The sequence below is a fragment of the Salmo salar genome, chromosome ssa18 (genome assembly GCF_905237065.1).
Source record: "Salmo salar chromosome ssa18, Ssal_v3.1, whole genome shotgun sequence".
In the NCBI taxonomy this organism is placed as follows: domain Eukaryota; kingdom Metazoa; phylum Chordata; class Actinopteri; order Salmoniformes; family Salmonidae; genus Salmo; species Salmo salar.
Window position 1 is genome coordinate 66686928 of NC_059459.1, and position 20058 is coordinate 66706985.

The 20058-nt window shown below is 46.0% G+C and overlaps 1 protein-coding gene across 3 annotated transcripts; it reads right to left on the reverse strand.

The window, feature by feature from the left end:
* Positions 1-293: 293 nt before the first annotated feature.
* Positions 294-18715, reverse strand: LOC106577772 (T-complex protein 1 subunit theta). 3 transcript variants are annotated; one of them, XM_014156103.2, is made up of 4 exons: positions 18244-18327; positions 17620-17722; positions 2459-2555; positions 294-2368 (listed from the first exon to the last, which is right to left on the reverse strand). In XM_014156103.2, exon 4 carries the CDS (start codon positions 2359-2361, stop codon positions 394-396), a length of 1968 nt encoding a protein of 655 aa, XP_014011578.1. In that variant the 5' UTR covers positions 2362-2368; positions 2459-2555; positions 17620-17722; positions 18244-18327; the 3' UTR covers positions 294-393. The 3 variants fall into 3 exon arrangements, with proteins under 3 accessions (XP_014011578.1, XP_014011579.1, XP_014011577.1); XM_014156104.2 differs by having other exon boundaries at positions 18231-18313; XM_014156102.2 differs by lacking the exons at positions 2459-2555; positions 17620-17722 and having other exon boundaries at positions 18244-18715.
* Between the last annotated feature and the right edge of the window lie 1343 nt (positions 18716-20058).

A 20058-nucleotide genomic window follows, 5' to 3' on the forward strand; every position in this document is an offset into this window, starting at 1 on the left:
ACTGTGGGGAGGCAGAGCCAGCATGGTCCTCCTACTGCCAATAATGAGGAGCACGCACAGCCTACAGGTAAATACTGGAGATCTAACACATACATTTATGCTGTAGTTATGGAGTATAGTTATGGTCTAGATGTTGATCAAGTCAGTTGTGTTTTAGCGTTAATGGTTCAGTGATTCATGTTAGGATTGGTGAGAGAATAAGCTGATACTGGATCTGTGCCTACTTCTACCCAGAGACTCAGTTAGGACAATATAATGTTAGGACAATATAATGTGTTAACCTACACAATTACATATTAGCTGAACCAGGTTTCTTTATGTTTGTTTTATTGGTGAATCTAAACTTTAATCGTCTACTTCTGAATCCCTGAAGAAGTCTTGTATGTGCAGTGTCTATGGAGGCAGTGAAGGGAGCCATGCCTGTTCTGTGGTAACTGGGAAGAAGATTTTGGTCTTGTCCTCCTCCGTTGCTATCTCGCTCAGGAGTTCAGTGAGGACAGCTAGTGAGGCCTTTGTAGCTTTCTCTATGGCACTAGCCTTACACCCTAGCCTGTCCAACACACCTCGATACGCTCCCTTGGTCCCATCCATCTTGCCCTTCCATCGTCGTTTGTATCCTCTCAGCACGGCCAGGTCCGGGGGGGTCCCTGCATTCTCTCCCAGGGCTTTGACTGGCTCCAGCAGGGCCTGGGCGAAGGCATGGACGGCCAGCTGCTCCATGCCCACCAGGGTTAACCCATTCTGGGTCAGCCCCGTGGCCAAGCCCACTTCAGAGGCTCCAGCCCCGGGGACCACCCTGGGCTCTGCTAGGAGGGAGCAGTAAACCCGCAGGGAGGCACGTAAAGCAGCCTCTGCGCTAATCAGCAGGGCCTGGTCTGGGCTACGGACAGTCACTGTGACCTTACAGCAGGCCTCCTCCTCCAGGGGCTCCTCCACCACCACGCTGGCCCAGAGAGGGATACTGGTGGGGGTTTTCCTGGGTGACTGGCGGGTCTTTTTGAGTGAGTGGTGGTGGTGGGTTGTTGGGCTTGTCAGATGCCCTTTAGGCCTGTGTAGTCGTCGCCTGCGCTGGGCAGAGCGGACCAAGGTGATATGCTTGTAAATCTTTCTCTGAGTGGAGCAGCGGGACATGAGCTTGGCAAAGCTGCCATGGATCAAGACCTCATACAGACCTCTTCTGTCACTTCTGTTCCTCTCCTCTCCTCTGACCTTCTGAACCTCTGGCTCCACCGTCTCTCCTTCAGTCTCTCCCTCTCTCCATACCTCCCCTTCTCCTTCTGACCTCGCTCTCCATATCTCCAGGCCCAGATCCACCCAGTCGTCAAACGTATTTTCTTCCTTACCTTCATCATCCTCCGTTTCTTCATCATCCATTTGTTTCATAGCATCCTCCATCTTCTGACATATTCTCCGTTTAACTTGGTTCTCTAACTCTTCCTTTGTTTCTTCCTCTCTGAGTGCCTCATTGATGTTTGTCTCGTTTTCTCCCTCCTCCACTTCACTAGCCTCTGCAGTCCTTTCACTCTCCATCTCTTTCCCCTTTTCCTTCCCCTCCTCCTTCATTATCTGAACTTCTTCATCTCCAGTCCTCTCCTCCTCTCCCGTGATCTGTATCAGCTCCTCTCCATCTGTTTCTATCTGTCCATCCTCGGTCTCTGAACCCTGGTCTGGTATAGCCTTCTCTAGCACCGTACACACTCTGACACAGCTGGGGTCAAAGGTAACTCCTTCCCACACCTCTCCTCGGTCACCAGAAGTTATGGGTCTCCAGCTGTGAACACAGCACCGGGCCACCACCCCCGACAGCAGGGCTTCGAACCCTGGCTGCCAGGAGGAGAGGAAGGGTCCCAGGATGGCCCTCACATCCAGCTCCTCCCTGGGGTCCTTCAGGGCCCCACAGGCCATCCCCTCTAACAGAGCCAAGGCCCTGCCACACGCCTGGCGGTAGCCCCCCTGGATCTCAGCCCCAGTCACCCCCAGGGTTAGTAGGTCCTTGGCCTGGGTCAGGAGAGAGGCGGCCAGGAGGAGGACCATCCCTGCCCCATCACCGTGCTCTCTGGCCTGGGTAGAGGCTGCGGAGGCCAGGGTGAGGGCGGAGGGGTCCTCCAGAGCCATGTGGGTTAGGACGGAGAGGGTGTCAGGGCTGGTGACTGGGGAGCTGGAGAAGCCGTGGGGGAAGCGGAAGAGAAGGGATTTGTCTAAGCCCCTGGGACCGTAGCATGGGCGGAGACGCTGTCCCAGGGCCACACAGGGCTCTACATGGAGGGCCTCCTGGGGACGTTGCTTAGGGATCCCGGGCCAACTGGGGATCTTACGGATTTTAGGAGTGTCTGTTGCTGGGGTGTGGTCGTCAATTATCATGTTGAGTCTGTAAAGAGGGACAGAGAGCGAGAGGTTAGCAGGCATTTTTTTTAATAGTTCTCCACTTTGCCATTAAAAGTATTCAACTTCAACTCACCAGGCAGAGAGAGAGAAGAGTTGGTAGGAAGTGTACAGATGGATTTTAAGTTAGAGAGAGGGGAGGAGAATGATCATGTTGTGGGGGGTGGGGGGGTCTAAAGAGATAGAGAGGGAGGTTAGTTTGACAGTTAGAGAAAGCCGAATAAAAAACATTTTCCCTGGAGTGAACTGGTAGTGGATCCCATCATGACGACTGTGGTGTAGCGTAGCACTGTGACGGAGGAGTGAACTCTAAAGCTCTCACAGGCCATCCACTCCACACACAATCACACGCAACCCCCCCAGTCTAACATATGTCCACAGAACGTGGCTGCTATGTACCTCTGCTCAGCTCTGCCTGGAGGAACAAGGGTTTGACATTAACATGGAGTGGACGGGCTCTCTGACAGACAGGCACAGGAGAGGAGGCTGTCCTAGACTGCGTCCCATAACACCCTATTCCCTGTATAATGTTCTACTTTGACCATGGCCCAAAAGAGTCTGGCCAAAAGTAGTGCACTAATCACGACTCCAATACCATCATTAAGTTTACCGATGACACAACAGTGGTAGGCCTGATCACCGACAACGACGAGACAGCCTATAGGGAGGAGGTCAGAGACCTGACCGTGAGGTGCCAAGACAACAACCTCTCCCTCAATGTGATCAAGACAAAGATGATGATTGTGGACCACAGGAAAAAGGAGGACCAAGCACACCACTGTTCTCGTCAACGGGGCTGTAGTGGAGTAGGTTAAGAGCTTCAAGTTCCTTGGTGTCCACATCAAACTAACATGGTCCATGCACACCAAGACAGTCATGAAGAGGGCACGACAAAACCTATTCCCCCTCAGGAGAATGAAAAGACTTGGCATGGGTACTCAGATCCTCAAAAGGTTCTACAGCTGCACCATCGAGAGCATCCTGACTGGTTGCATCACTGGCTGGTATGGCAACTGCTCGGCCTCTGACCGCAAGGCACTACAGAGGATTGGTGCGTATGGCCAAGTACATCACTGTGGCCAAGCTTCCTGCCATCCAGGACCTCTCTATACCAGGCGGTGTCAGAGGAAGGCTCTCAAAATTGTCAAAGACTCCAGCCACCCTAGTCATAGACTGTTCTCTCTCCTACAGCACGGCAAGCGGTACCGGAGCGCCAAGTCTAGGTCCAAGTGGCTTCTAAACAGCTCCTACCCCCAAGCCATAAGACTCCTGAACATCTAATCAAATGGCTACCCAGACTATACGCATTGCCCCCCCACCCTCTGTTTTACGCCACTGCTACTCTGTTATTATCTATGCATAGTCAATGTGCAGGGGCACCGGTTAGTCGAGTTAATATGTACATGTACATATTAGTCACTTTAATAACTGTACCTACATGCGTGTAATACAATTTGATATGGGAAGTAGGGTGCCGCAATTTCGGAGGCTGTCCTAGACTAAAGACCAGAACATCTCTCTGGGACCATGGCTATTTGGATAGGAATAGGAAGCCAACAGAGAAGGCTACACATTGCTTGGGGCTAGGAGTTCACGCAAAGCGAATACGCAACATATTGCCTATGTTTTTTTACCTCAATCTACACACACAATACCCCATGACAAAGCGAAAACAGGTGTTTAGAAATGTTATGAAAATACCTTATTTACATAAGCATACAGACCGTTTGCTATGAGACTCGAAATTGGATGTCAAGTGCATCCTGCTTCGATTGATCATTGTTGAGATGTTTCTACAACTTGACTCGAGTCCACTTGTGGTAAATTCAATTGATTGGACATGATTTGAAAAGGCACAAACTTGTCTATATAAAAAGGTCCCACATTTGACAGTGCATTTCAGAGCAAAAACCAAGCCATGAGGTCAAAAGGAATTGTCCGTAGAGCTGCGAAACAGGACTTTGTCGAGGCACAGATCTGGGGAAGGGTACCAAAAGATTTCTACCGCATTGAAGGTCCCCAAGAAAACTGTGGCCTCCATTATTCTTAAATGGAAGAACTTTGGAACCACCAAGACTCTTCCTAGAGTTGGCCGCACTGCCAAACTGAGCAATCGGGGGAGAAGGGCCTTGGTCAGGGAGGTGACCAAGAACCCGATGGTCACTCTGACAGAACTCCAGAGTTATTCTGTAGAGATGGGAGAACCTTCCAGAAGGACAACCATCTCTGCAGCACGTCACCAATCAGGCCTTTATGATACAGAGTGGCCAGACGGAAGCCTCTCCTCAGTAAAAGGCACATGACAGCCTGCTTGGAGTTTGCCAAAAGGCACCTAAAGGACTCAGACCTGAGCTAATGAAACCAAGATTGCCAAGCGTCACCTCTGGAGGAAACCTTGCACCATCCCTACAGTGAAGCATGGTGGTGGCAGCATCATACTGTGGTGATGTTTTTCAGCGGCAGGGACTGGGAGACTAGTCAGGATTGAGGTAAAAATGAACGGAGCAAAGGATCTTTGATGAAAACCTGCTCCAGAGTGCTCAGGACCACAGACTGGGGCGAAGGTTCACCTTCCAACAGGACAACCACCCTAAGCACACAGCCAAGACAAATGCAGAAACTTCCCAAATACAGGTGTGCCAAGCCTGTAGCGACATACCCAAGAAGACTCTAGGCTGTAATAGCTACCAAAGGTGCTTCAACAAAGTACTGAGTAAAGGGTCTGAATACTTATGTAAATGTGATATTTAATACATTTGCTTTGTCATTATGGGCTATTTTTTGTAGATAGTTTTTTTCCCCTCAATTTAATTTTAGAATAAGGCTGTAATGAAACAAAATGTGGAAAAAGTCAAGGGGTTTGAATACTTTCCAAAGGCACTGTATATTTCCTACCTGCAGGTTATTGAAGTCAACCCCCCCCCCCCAAAAAAAAAAAATTGGGTCGAGTAAATATTGCTCATCACACCGCGTTAATACTGTTTACCTCTCCGCCTGTCATCAGTCAGGACAGCCCCAGATTCTAAGAGAGGGAGGAGAGAGGAGCGGGAGAACATCAGAAAACAACAACTGTGACATTTTCTATGATCAGACTCAGAGAGCTGATTCGTTCACTGTCATTCTGTCACTAGACTAGTAGCGTAAGTTAGATGTTGTGTTCTAGCGTTCTCTCTGCATCATTATAAGGAAGAGAACCTAAAAGCTTGTCACGCGAGGGTAGCCTGTCACTGACTAACCATTCAGGCCTAAGGCGCCATACACAAAAACAGTGCACACACGCATGCACGCACACACACACGCATGTACGCACGCACGCACGCACGCACGCACACACACACACACACACACACACACACACACACACACTCGTCTCCTGACTCATGTATGATTCTTTCTGGCCCATCATCCCATCCCCAGCCTGTGTAGTCATCCTTATCTCTTGATTAGGATGAGTCCTCCTAGTCCTGTCCCGGTCGGGGCTCCCATCACATGACACGTGTGCTAATGTGGCATCGCTCAGCAGCCTGCCTACCACCCAAGTGAGGGCCCTGCTGACCTAAATAGGAGTGACATTCAGCAGGCAAGGGGATAGAAGGTGAAGGGAGAGAAGGATGGAGAAGAGGGAGGAGTGCTGGGTCGAGCACTGGGGGACGAGCGACTAAAAATAACTATTGGTTCTCTCTCCTGGTGGAGAGCACAATGTGATGGAGGAGCCATGGCACAGTGGTGGAGGCCACAGAGAGAGAGCCCTCTCTGACAAGCCTGGCCTAGAGGTCACTGACACACATTCCCCAGAGTACTAGTCTGGGCTACACTCCATAATGAAGACATATGAGTAGACACAGGAGAGCCCAGTCATGTCTAATGAGGTCAAAAGGTCATCAAATATTTACAGCACCACACTCTGCTGTGTACAGTATCACAACCACTGGAGCGCTCCCTGTACCTTTTACCATAGGTCAAGCATTAATCCATATGAATTAATTAGGTGGAGAGGGGAGGGGAGGGCCATGTAAATAAGACATTATTGGTGGAGGGAGGGAGGGAGGGAGGCGCAGGCAGCTGATTAGGTGTGGAGTAGCTTTGAGGCTTTCAGGGTGTTCTGAAGTGAGCTTTGACTTTACGGGGTTGAATTAAACATCTCTCTGTAGGCTGAGACATAACATAGACGACAGTGATACACGTTCTATAACGTTGTATTCCCACGCACTCCACCATTACAGACGTACATAACACAGGATGTGTGTGTGTTGCACTGCTCTCTTTCATGCATAATGCAACTTTTTGTTTTATATTTTTCGTTTGATGCCATTGTTATTTATACTGCTAATAACCATAAAGAGAGTATGCGAATAGAGGGAGAAACATAAAGGTGAGGTAAAATATGCCAGAGGAGGGAAGGAGAGGGGGAGAAAGGGGGGAAATGAAAGAGTGATCTGAGTGTATGTTTATTTATTTCCCCTTTGTTATATCAGGTTAGTCCCATAGCAACTCCGTAAGCATCTACAAACATGAGATGTACTATGGCTCTTTAGAGAATGATCCAACTACTCCCACCATACCATCTCCCTCCCAGGACTGACTCGCCTCCCTCTTAACTTTCATCCAAACGTTCATCCAGCAGCTACTTTCCCTCCTCAATCTTCCGACTAATACATTTTTATACTGAGTGCACCACACGAGAGAGTGTCCGCACTTCCAAGACCCAGATATTTCTGAAGGCTAAGTTACAGCTCTGGAATATGACGGAAACAGGGGAAGCCCAGCCTGCATAGTGAACTGTTAGTGACAATGCCTTTAGCATAAACTGACATAAATAGCTTGGCGACAGCAGATCTTAATAAAATGGACGCCACGCATGTGCACACACACACACGCCTCTGAAGAGATTCAGTATGCCACCCCCGGTCCTCTCCAAATACTACTGCCTCACCATCAAGAGCGTCCTGACCAGTTACGTCATGGCCTCCAGTGGGGGATGAAGACGCCCCAGTAAATCACTGGGACCATGCTCCCACCCATACAGGACATCTACTAGAAGCGATGCAGAGGAAGGCACACAGGATCAACAAGGACCCCACACACCCCAGCCACGAGCTGTTCTCTCCCTTACCGTTGGGCAGAGGGTATCGGAGCACAGGTCTGATACCAACAGGCTCAGAGACTGTTTCTATCTTCAAGCCATCAGACTGCTGAACACTTGAACTAGACTGACCACCTGCACTGACACTCCACACCTTAGCATAGGCACTCACTCATGCACACACCCACACAGACAATGACACACACAAACAACGGCACACACAAACATACCCATTCATGCTACGGCACACACACCCACACACACCTATTCATGCTACGGCACACACACACACACACACACACACACACACACACACACACACACACACACACACACACACACACACACACACACACACACACACACACACACACACCCATTCATGCTACGGCACACACGCGCTGCCAGACTCTCATTAGTGCTCAATTTATACACTTACCCTCCAATCCTCCCTTTCTCTGATACACATGTAAATATTGGACTAAAATACATACTTATGCTAAAATGTTTATTCTATTCCACTGAGACATTTACTGTTTGTATTTCTTATCTTTTCCTATTTTTTTTTTTTAAACTCTGTTTATTCAGTTTTACACACAAGACAACACAAGAAAATATAAATAATATACTCAACTAGAAAAATAACTAGAAAAAAAAAGATTAGCTTTAAAGATACCGTACTTTAGACAAGTTAAACACACCGGGCAGAAGGCTACAAAGGTTAAAGGGCAATCTGTAGTACAGGTACAGAGCGGACACCTCACCATTGTTCCTGTAAACAGTCAAGGGATAGGGGTGGAGAAATGCAACCACTCACAGACAGTCATGGCCACAGACCGACCATCCACTGGACCAAAAATAAAGTTTACAATGCTTTAAAAGAAAAATAATTATAATAATAATGTTATGTAATAACAGGGCAAAACAAGCTCACATTTTAGTCTCTGACCGGGCAAGATGAACAAGGCATCCACAGGTCACAATCAAAAAGCACATCATCAACCTTAATGCACCCCCCCCCCCCCCCCCCCCTCTAGTTTCAGAGAGCACAACACATCTCTCACCCAATATGTATAAGATGGGGGAGCTGCCATCTTCCAGTTCTGTAGTATTAGCCGTCTAGCTAAAAGAGTTGTATAAGCAACAGTGTCCAACTGAATTCTTGACATGGGGGTACCTATGGACAGTACTCCAAAAAGGGCTGTAAGGGGAGACGGATCTATAACAGTGTCATATATATCAGAGAAACATTTAAATATTAATTCCCAGAAACCTGACAGTTTATGACAGCCCCAAAACATATGCAACAGCGTGGCTGGTTCCATTTTACATCTGACACAGGTAGGATCAAAATCAGAGAATATTCTTCCAAGTTTGGCCCCGGACCAGTGGATACGGTGAACCACCTTGAATTGAATGAGGCTGTGTCTAGTGCTAAAAGAGGACAAATGCACCCTGTGCAGCACAGATTCCCAGGTGTCTTCCCCAAGTTCCTCCCCCAAATCCTTTTCCCATCGAGTCTTTAAAGGCACCAAAGAAGGGTTCTGTAAGTCATTAATGATTGCATATACATCTGAAATTGCGCCCCTAGGAAGCTTGTTCAGCTCAAAGATGCTCTCTATAGCTGTACTCGCAGGCCTATGGGGAAATTCAGGTGTGTTAGCTCTGACAAAGTTCCTATTCTGGAGATAGAGGAAAAAGTGGGATTGGGAGAGGTTGAACCTTTCCAGTAGCTGAGCAAAAAAGGCAAAAGTATCATCAAAGAATAATTGGGCTAGTGAGGAGAGGCCTAGTGAGTGCCAGATGGCAAAAGCCCCATCATTTAAAGACGGAGGAAATAAAATGTTCTGATTGATTGGGCCTGATAGAGAAAAGCCTCGGAGGCTACTGATTCCAAATTTTAAGAGACTGCTTTACAATTGGTTTGACACACCTTTTGCCTAGGGACACTGGGAGAGACAAGCACAACACAGAAGAAAGTGCAGCAGGTTTACACAATTCAGACTCCATCTGGACCCAGAGTGGTCTACAGAAGGGCTCTGAAATTTGCAGCCCAATAGTATGTCTGAAAATTTGGTAGAGCTAAACCACCCAATGCCTTAGGCTTCTGTAAATATTTTCTACCAATCTGTGGTACCTTGCCATCCCAAATAAAATACATGAATGTTTGATCTAGTGAATTAAAAAAAGATTTTGGAATAAAAATGGGTAAACATTGAAATAAATATCAAAATTTGGGCAACACATTCATTTTAATGACATTAATCCTTCCGATAAGAGAAAGAGGTAGCGAATTTCAAAAAGTAAAAGATTGTTTGAAACTGTCTGCTAGAGCAACAAGCAAGTTTTCCTGATATTTCCTTGTCACTAACACCCAAGTAGGTGAATTGATCCCAGATAATCCTAAACTGAAAACTTGTAAAAGAGCACTTTAAAGCAGCCTTATTTACAGGAAAAAGCTCACTCTTGCCTAGATTCAGCTTGTACCCTGAGATTGATCCAAACTTTTTAAGAACAGATAAGGCACATGGCAATGAGGTATCAGGGTTGGAGATAAACAAAAGGAGGTCGTCAGCATATAGCGAGACTTTCTGCTCTAAGCCCATCCTGATTATACCTTGAATGGCATCATTAGAGCATAGTGCAATGGTGAGAGTCTCGATTGCCAAAGCAAACAACAAGGGGGAGAGTGGACAACCCTGTCTGGATCTGCGGTGCAAGGGAAAATAGTCAGAGGACAAGTTGTTAGTCCGTACCGAAGCCATGGGGGAAAAATAAAGAATCTTTATCCACGCAATGAATTTGGGGCCAAACGCCAAATCTGTAAAGGGCAGCTGTTAGGTAGTCCCACTCAATGCGGTCAAAAGCTTTTTCCTCATCAAGTGAGACCACCACATCTGGGTCCCCCGATGCTGGGGAGTACAGTATATTCATAAGGCGTCTAATATTGAAAAACAAATGCCTATTTCTCACAAAGCCAGTCTGGTCAGAGTGTATTACTTGGTGCAGCGGGCCTTCCGTACGGATGGCTAAGAGCTTGGCTAGGATTTTGTAATCACAGTTTAAAAGCAAGATTGGGCGATAGGATCCACATTCCAAGGGTCTTTGTTTTTCTTTAATAGTAATGAAATTGAAGCCTGATTAAAAAAAACTAGATGGTAGCTTTGAGGTATTAAGGCACTCTGCAAATAATCGAGACAAGAATGGGCAAAGCAGACCAGAAAACTTCCTGTAAAATTCGGTTGGAAAACCGTCCGGACGGTCACTGAGACACTATGTAAACAACCTGAATAGGTGAATGAGACAGCCTAGAAACAAAGGAGTTAAGTAAAACCTTAATACAATGAAATTAAAATGACTGAATGCTTGTAAGGCAAGCACACTAGATGATCAAAACATTAGATCACATCGAATAAGCCTGAATGGGTTCCCCAACTCCCCAACTATACAAGACTAGTATGTTATAACTAAACATAATTGTACCACAGGTGGGCTACTTACTATCCACAGTTCGCAAGCAACAGTTGCTGATCTATGAGCAAGTTCAAGAGTTCTTGATGTGACGTTGAATGTGAGCCATAGCCTCATCCGGAGACTCAAATCTGTAGTCTTTACCATCATGAGATAGCCATAAACGGGCCGGGAATCGCAGTCCATACTTCACACATGGATGGTCCCGTAGTAGTCATTTGGCCTGCCCGAAAGCTGTGCGCTGCCTGGAAACAGTGGGGGAGTAGTCCTGGTAGATAGAGAAGCTCTGTCCTTGAAAGCTCAGAGTGGTATTGCGGGCTCGTCGGAGAATCTCCATCTTCTCATGGAAAAAGTGCACTCGAAGAATTATGTCACGGGGCCTCTCACCATCCCGGGGCTTTGGGCGCAGCGACTGGTGGGCACGATCAATCAGGGGCTTCTCATCCAAGGGCAAGAACATCCTTCAGCAGCCCAGAAATGAAATCAGTGGCGCGAGGGATTTCCGCTGACTCTGGAACCGATACCAGTCTCAGGTTATTGCGGCGAAAGAATCCCTCTAAACTCACACAACTCTCCTGCACCTTTTTCAAATCCGCAGCCAGGCGTTTCACGTCAGCCTCCAGGGAGGTAGTTAAGTCGGAGACATTGGTAGCGGAGGTCTCCAGTGCTGCAATTGCTGTAGTGTGCAACTCTGTTGTTGTTTTGAGTGATGTGATTGCTGGCACCGTCTCGTTCTGCAGGATGGTTAGATCTGCTTTTAAAGAATAAGAAACCTCCTGTATTCGGGCCTCAATCGTAGCAGCTACCTCCGTTTTCATTTCAACTATCTCAGAGCGTAGTAGTTTGATGGCCTCGAGAATGTTCATTTTAGCGCCGCCAGGCCAAGCCGCACCCGCGGGTAAAGTGTGAGTTCCCGGGCCCTCAGTCTCAGGAGAGGGCTATGATGAGAGTGGGTCTTGTAGGCCGGGTTTTCTCAAAGTCATGTTTTTAGCCTTATGTTTCAAAGACATGCTGACATTCGAAAGCAAAGTAGTCTTGGTTTTTACGGGAAGGGATCACCAAACTAATATTTGAAAATAAATACGGTTCTGCTGCAAAATTCACATAAACTTTAAGAATACTGCGGGAGTAAACGGAAAACACGTCAGTCGCACATGGCGTCCCTCCAAGCGGGCCCTTTTATTAATTCTTATTGTTGTTGCGAACCATGTGTATCCTGTACATACCATGACTAATAAAACTTGAAACACCAGAACACAACGGGCATGGGATGTTCCCAGCAGACCAACTCATAGACACCTCCAGTACATTAGTTGTACATTAAAGTACAGAAAAGTCAGGGAAAGATCCACAGAACTCCAGTGCTGTAGTGTGCTACACCTCCCTATAACCTGCCTGCTGCAGCCCTGCCCTGGGCCACCAGTGTCACGGTTACATTTTTAAACATGTGATTGTTTTTAAAATATTAACAACATACAGAGCCCCCTAGCTCGGAGCTCGTCTTCCACACGAATTAGCTTTTGCGCCGTAAACGACGGAGGGATGAAAATCGAGAAAGTGATGTTATATTCATATGGTAGTTACAACGGAGGTTAGAAGTTGCCTGCTAATATCACAGTGTGACTGTAATTTCTGGTGACAGTACGGTTGTGGTGAGACACGGTACCATGTTAGCACCTGCCGTGGTAACAGGCTGCTTAAGGTCAACAAGGACCAACTGACTTCCTCCTCAGAGAGAGAGAACTTCACATGCAGCTTGGAAGGAGGACGAGGAGAGGTAGACTGATCTGTTTTGAGCTGTCTTGCCAATGGCTGACAATGACCATAGGAGTTGGCAAAACAGCACAAACATGCTAAAGAATGTTGCCGCTGTTAAGGCTGTTTCTCTTGGGGTGAAGAATATTTGTCCTCCTAGAAGAGTGACTTTTCATGAAGTTTAAGTCTATTTCTGTTTACTGGAAGATAGGGCACCAGAAAACCTTGAAATGATTGTCAATGGAGATAGAAAGGGAGAGAGAGTGATGTATTCAAGGGAGTGCACATCCAAAAAGAGAAGGATGAGCTGAGGAGGGGAAAAAGAGTGAGCGAGACAGAGGAGGAGAAAATAGAGAGAGGTGCCAGGGGCAGATGAGGATGCCATGGAGGAGGCAGAGCAGCGGAGAGAGACAGTGATGAAGTGGTGGAGAGCGGAAGAGAGGGAAAGAAGGAGGAATAATAGATGACAATAGAAGTGCATTAGAGAGCGGTGGGAAGGGGGCTACGCGCATGTCCGTGTGTGCGTCCTCAGACTACCATGAGAGGACAGGAGACAGGGGGACACGCAGTGCAAAGTGGACGCAGTGGATCCAGTTGTATCATGTTATAGCAGGTGACAAACTGCCATGGTCCCCGTCCTACAAATAACTAGCCCTCTCTCTTACTGGTACATCTACCTTACATAGAGCAACCTCCTTTCTATTGAGTCACTGAGTCTGTAACATGGAAGCATGAAAAGACACCTTAAAACTAACTAACTAACTACTAGAAGTCATATCTGAAGTGCCTTAAGGGAATAATATCGAACAGTCTGTGCTGTCAGACGGGAAAAGATTAGATAGCAAATCATTATCAACAAAGGTGGCCTCATTCACACCACAGGCTACCTAGTAAAAACGCACTGAAACAAGACAGCGTCATCACTCACTTCTCAGTCGTCGCCCTCCCTCGGCTTGTACCCCCCTGCCCTCTGCCTTCCTCCTACACACGTCTGCCTCCGTCTACCTCCTTCCCTCCCCTCTGCCTCCCCAGCTACCCTCTGAAGTAGGCTGTCATGTGGAGTGTGAGTGGTCTTCTCCTCTGCCATATGCGTGGCGTGTAAGAGTATAAACTAGCTGTCACCACACCGATGCTGCTTCTTCCTGTTGGAATTCATATCAGACACAACAAAGGAGGTGGCTGCATGGCGAGGTCACGGGCCACAACCATCCTTCCTACATTATTCATGGGCCACTTCCCTGTCCGCCACACACACACAGCAGCTGAGTTTGTACTGTCACGTCGCAACAAGGTCACCCGTCAGCGTTTGATTGAATTTGGGAGACAATATTTTGAAAATTACTTTCGAAATGTTATTGATAGACTGTAGGTTTAGATTTGCTTATATTTGAGTTGATAATTTGCGAGTTTGGAAGACGGCAGTGTTTTTTCTCCACTCCCCGAATGTCATCGCATCATGAAATTTTAAAATTTGCCTTCCCCTGTCATTGTTTGTACTTCTTTGCTTACATAATTAAGCAGCGAGGGAGGCAGACGGCCTAGATGGTGTCTCCTGACATGGGACGTGTACTCGAGGAGAGCTGGGAGGTTGTGGCTGGGGAATTTAATTGAGTTTGTGTCTGTCCATGTCCAAAGTACTGGCTGTCTTTGTCTCTTGTTCATGCTGGACACAGAACCAGCTGTCTGCGCTGGGCCTGACTGACGCCTGGGACCAGAGACAGACGATTTCTCCTGGGCTTCAGCGTCCAAGGGGCTCCACCTAAGGACCGTCCACCACTGGGCCTCCCTGGAGCTGGGCTCCGAGGCTGGGGAGGGGGCGATTGAGCTGGGGGATGAAAAAGGTGGAGAAGCCCAAGCTGTTCTACGCCGACTACTCCTTCATTGTCCTTGTGAAGGATAACACTACAGGGGCCCTGCTACTGTTGGGGCTCTGGACCAGGCTGAGGGGGACTGCCTTGCATGATGTGCTGTAGTGGGACCACCCCACTGGAGACTACACATTCGCTCTCTGTACTCACACACATGCTGAAGCCATTGAGACTGACAATCATTGGCCCCTCTTAGACTCTCTCTATGACACACATTCACAAAACCTAGCGGACTAGCAGACAGTTAGACATTGTGTTTCGTAGGCTGACTAACTGGCCCACTGAGACTGGCACTGCCACTCACTATGACACACTATCAGGCTGCCACGTCTTTACACTGACAATAACACCCTCCCCCCCTCCCCCCGACACTGGCACGCTCACACAGACTGTCTGACACTTACGGCACACATGAATGGAAGTATAATACATTACCACACATAACAGAAACACTGAAACGCTAATTTAGAGGGACTGACACACACAGGTCCTCTCTTGGCACTGGCGCGAGAGTCAACAACAGTAACAAAATGACAAACAAACAAACAAACTTGCACACCGACAAACACTAACGTTCTGACAAACCAATCTGGCACCAGTTGACAAAACGAGAACAACAACAAGACTAACAGTCACGGACGGAGACACAGACACCGAGTCATTCAAGGAGACATGCGGAGGTAGGCAGTTATGTGACGTGGCGGGCAGATGAAGGGTGCTCTCTGTGGGACTGATAAGCTGGCTAGAGGCCCCCCTTCCCCTGGCCCCCTGGGTGTCTACTGAAGGAACGATCGTTGTGTGTGTGTGCTGCATGCTTGCGCTCCTGTGTGTGTGTGTGTGTGTGTGTGTGTCTCCTGAGAAGAGCAATCGCTAAGCCAAGTAGTTATTGATGGGACTGGCTTAATGTTAATGTCTCAGAACAACACATACGGACCAGGTACCTTGTAATTCCATCAGGGATCAATGAGGCCAGGGACTTTTGTTGTGCCACTTACAAAGCTGTAACTAATCTATGGCACCCGACTGGACACATTGACTTTAATGTAGCTAATTTCATTATTATGGGCTATCAATGTCAACGTTATGGATTTGCATTTGTCTTAAGATGTATTACAATGCTGGAGGGATCAGTTAGTGTACGACTGAATAGTACCAACCTCTGAAAATGACTGTGTTCATTGTATGCGATTGAGTGGGAGGTTTTATTTTTATAGCATGATATGAAACATTGCTGCACTATATTGTAAGCTTTTTGATATTTTTTTTTTCAACGCTTCAGCAAGACATCTACTTATTTTCTATGTCAATAAAGCTGTTCTTTTTAAATTTTGCGTTGCATTTCTCAATCCATTCACCTACATTTAGCGACGATAGAGTAGATAATTGAGAGAACACAGACAGATTATTGCCAATTCAGTTGAGACCACAATAACTGTCCACCCTTGACAGCAGTCAGCAGTGATAAAGACAGAGTGCTGCTTTTTTAATACTTCCTCCTCGCACTAAAATGGATCGGCTCGTCTGGAGCCTCAGAGGTCTATGAAACTAGATTTAGAGGCCAGAACACACATCAAGATATTGAGCTTTGAGTCTTGACAAATTGCACACTGATGGGGGCCTAGCAGGACCCACAGCCCCCATGACAGTTATGGCTGCCCTAAAACTTACCCAACAAACTTTCCGTCCAGAAGGCTACAAAACAAGCAAGACAGGAAATATGACCGTTTGTTCTCCACAAATGAATTATTGAGAAATAAAAACGGGAGGGGGGGGGGTCACTCTTTGCCATTAATCTTAAAAAAGAATAAGTGTCCCTGCATGGACATGTTTTATTCAAATGTTTTAGTCTCTAGTTTTTTTTGGCTGATTCCAATGGATGCCTTAATGCTTTGCTAGTCGCACAGACGTCCAGATGTCATAACTTTTGCAGGACCTGCAATGTTTGTGACCAAAATAGAAATATGTTACAGTTTCTTAGTGGGTTAAAGTGTAAATGGGTTGCAACATCTGTCCTGTTAGGAACTATGGAATATGCTGCCCAGAGACAAGCCTGTAGACTGCTAATGCACATTCTTGAAGTCTCTGATATTGTACCAACTATCACAACACTATTTATTATTATTATTTAATAAGCAGCATTGCTACTAAAACACTAATCCCAAAGTACAGGACTACACAGTACTAGATCAGCTAGTGAACTAGGTAACAATATGCTGTTGTTCTGGCTGTGTGTGTGCTGACTAAGCCATACTGCAGTAGTAATGTACAGTATAAGGTATAAAGAGTAGTGGCTGAGTAAACACAAAGCCCCATTGACAGCAGACTGATGAGCATGCAGGCTGTTGCTGTTCTGTGTGTGCATACATCAATCTTGCTCACAGCATCAGCCCTCCTGCTGACTCACATTCATTTTCTATTTAGCTCAAAAGCAGCTAGCAGAGAGCTTTGCAAAAGAGAGTATTTACTTTCCTTCTGAGACGCAGTCAAATCTCAAGACAGAGTGAAATACAAACACAGCTCTAAATGTATCTCTATATCATTCTGTTTATGTCGACGTGTCTTGAGATTTTACTCCACCATTTACTCTGGTCCTCGGCTACAGAACTATTAACCAATAGATACATTACACACTCAAGAACATTTTGTGTAGATGTTTACAAGATGGCATGAAGAGTAAAGTTTACTCTCTCCCTGAAGGTCAATGCGCACATGCACGCACACACACACACACACACACACACACACAGTCTGTCTATGGAATAGACAGGTAATTGAGTTGAATACATTATGGGGGCTAGGGGTTGAATGACAGAGCTACATTATCACAGCCAAAAGCTTCCAATATAGCTTCCACCATATAAAGGGGTTAAGGGAATCTCTGGTTGCATCTCTGTTTTTAAATAAAAGTTTACAAAAAGCTGGCCTTGAACTAAATCTCCCCTGCTGCCGTTTGTCAAGGTTCAGCTCTGAGCGGCCTGTGCCATCGGATGCACAACAGAGAGTTGAAAGAGTGCACTCTCTCCTCTCCTAGTCGAGGAGAATCCCAGCCGCGGTACTTACCCTTTTGAGTAAAAAGGCCAATTGCTCACTATGGCTGTGTGATCCTCAAGGGTCAACGGGCAGATAGGAATCTTACAGGTGCCTGTCCATTTTCGCCTTGTCTCTTTTAAAAGCATGAGAAGTGGAAATGGTGAAAAGTGAAAGAGATGTGTTAGGTTAGAAAATGTTTGATGTTTCAAAATTGTTTCAGCCTCTTAGTCATGTCGACATGTGAGGGACCTCTGTAGGTAACGTTTGGCCTACAGTTTGTTCATGCTCCGCCATCATTTGGAGGAGAGCTAACTGAGGGATGCAATAGTGAATAGGCTTACTAAGGATGTATTTTGTTAATATTTAAATGAGTAAATGCAAAATTGTCCCATGGCCTTGATTTTCTCGAGTTTGTTAAGTGTTTACTAATGACATGTCCAGTTTAGTTTCACATTCATAATGCGAACGTTTCATTGACCTAATCCTACTCATCCAGGCTCAGGCACTCTGCAGTGAGTCAGGGACGCTCTTTTAAATCCATATTTTTTTTATAATTAAGATATTTTTCAGCAGGAATGTAATATGTCAATTTCAGTGCAGAATGTGTAACATATGCTTATAATTTTCGCAATATCACTCACTTTGTTGACTTACCGTAGTCCTCGGTTAAGAATGATTTTGTAAATTGTGTAGATGACAGTTGGTTGTATTCGCTCAAACCTGGCACGCGGACTCGGGGACCCAGCTGTGTTCACGTGCTGCATTTCTGACTACTGTTTATTTTGTATTATTTATATGGAATTTATCACTTATAGCTAGGGAACTTGATGCATCAATGTGGGAGTGTAAAATGTGTACGCACATGACAAATGTGCCAACCTGCTTCCAGCTTTTTTTTCATGAACTTTTCTTCCTCCCCATCAAAATCGGGGTGGCCTAATTTTCGCAATTGGCAATCAGTCTTTTTGCTTTATGAGCGAATTAGGCTCACATTATTGTAGACGGCTTGCCTTCTCGTGGGACCCGAGTGCAACCGAGAAAGGGAGTTGAAAATGGTGCAAGCGCCGTTTGCATGGAGACGTGTCTTACAGGCGTGCCTCTACAAATCACGAGAGTGGGGGCAACAACACAGAAGAAACTTAACAGTTACTAGCCAGTTTACTCAAACCGTTTTATATCTAGTGGTTTTAGAGTATGTAAGAATAAACTGCTAAATCATTACAAACGTGGATTTACAACAGTATTATTACCTTACGAAAGGGAAGGTGGTTGTCAACTAGTTCAAGTTATATTGTTACATGCACAAGTACAGTGCAATGCTTAACTTGCATGCTAGTTAGCTAAGATATTTGGTCTGCAGCTCCCAGTAGCTAGCTAACGTTAGCTAGTCAAATGGGGTTGCTAAGTACCTCTGATGTACAAATATACAATTTTGGAAAGGAAATTATGCACTCCTTCAGAGGCGTTATAACGCCAAACTTTTAACGAAAAAAAAGTGTATTACGTTAGCTAGCTAACGTTACTGTATGTTAAATAAATTATACAGAAAAATGTGTATCACGTTAGCTAGCTATGTTCAATAATTTATTAGCCTTTTTTAATTCCCACTTCACTCCAACTGGAACAATTATTGGTGGCTATCCTCTGCAAAAACAAACCGTCCGACATTCAAAGCAAGTGACCCTCTAACAGTTCATCTCTGCCTGAAGCGGACTGTTCTCCAGACCATATTAATGTTATTGTTCACTGTCAACCTTCACTGTCAACCTGCTGCCTCCCATCTCTGATCTCAAGTGAGGGGGCATTTCGAAGGGTTTTCTTTTAACTTTCTCTTTATTACTCCCTTTCTTTAATAACATGTCTCCTTTATTACATACAGTCCTTAGAAACGGACAACTTGGGAACTAAATCAAAGTTTCAATAAAGCAGGTCCCCCTGCCAGCTTTGACAAGTGAGGTGGCTGACGAGCAGATATCAGCCTGAGATAAAAAAAAATACATTAAAAAAATAGTTCACGAACCTGTTGCCTTTTTGATTTTATAACTTTTTTTGCAGATATGTCCTCCAGACATCAGGACTGTCTCAAACTAATTTGCAAGCATTTATTCCCTGGGCTACTAGACTATCCTGTGGAATAAGGTATGGAGGGAACTAAAGGCTCAGTAATGGAGTTGGCATGATAGCACAAACAGATCTGGGACCAGGCTAACATAAGCAAACCTTAGCTCTAAATACTGTCACACCACCAGGGTATGTGTTAAGGAGGCCTAATTAATGTTCTGATAGTTGCAGATAGAAATATTATGTATAGAGCTGACATGCCTCCTTTACTCTTCATGATCTGGAAGCATGTCTGTTCTCCATAATGTATTTCTATCTGATAAGCTTGTGTCCTGCTGAACATGTCATGACCCAGCAAACCTCACCCTGAGACTGACATCATTCAGCTTATTTTCGTCATAGTTCAAA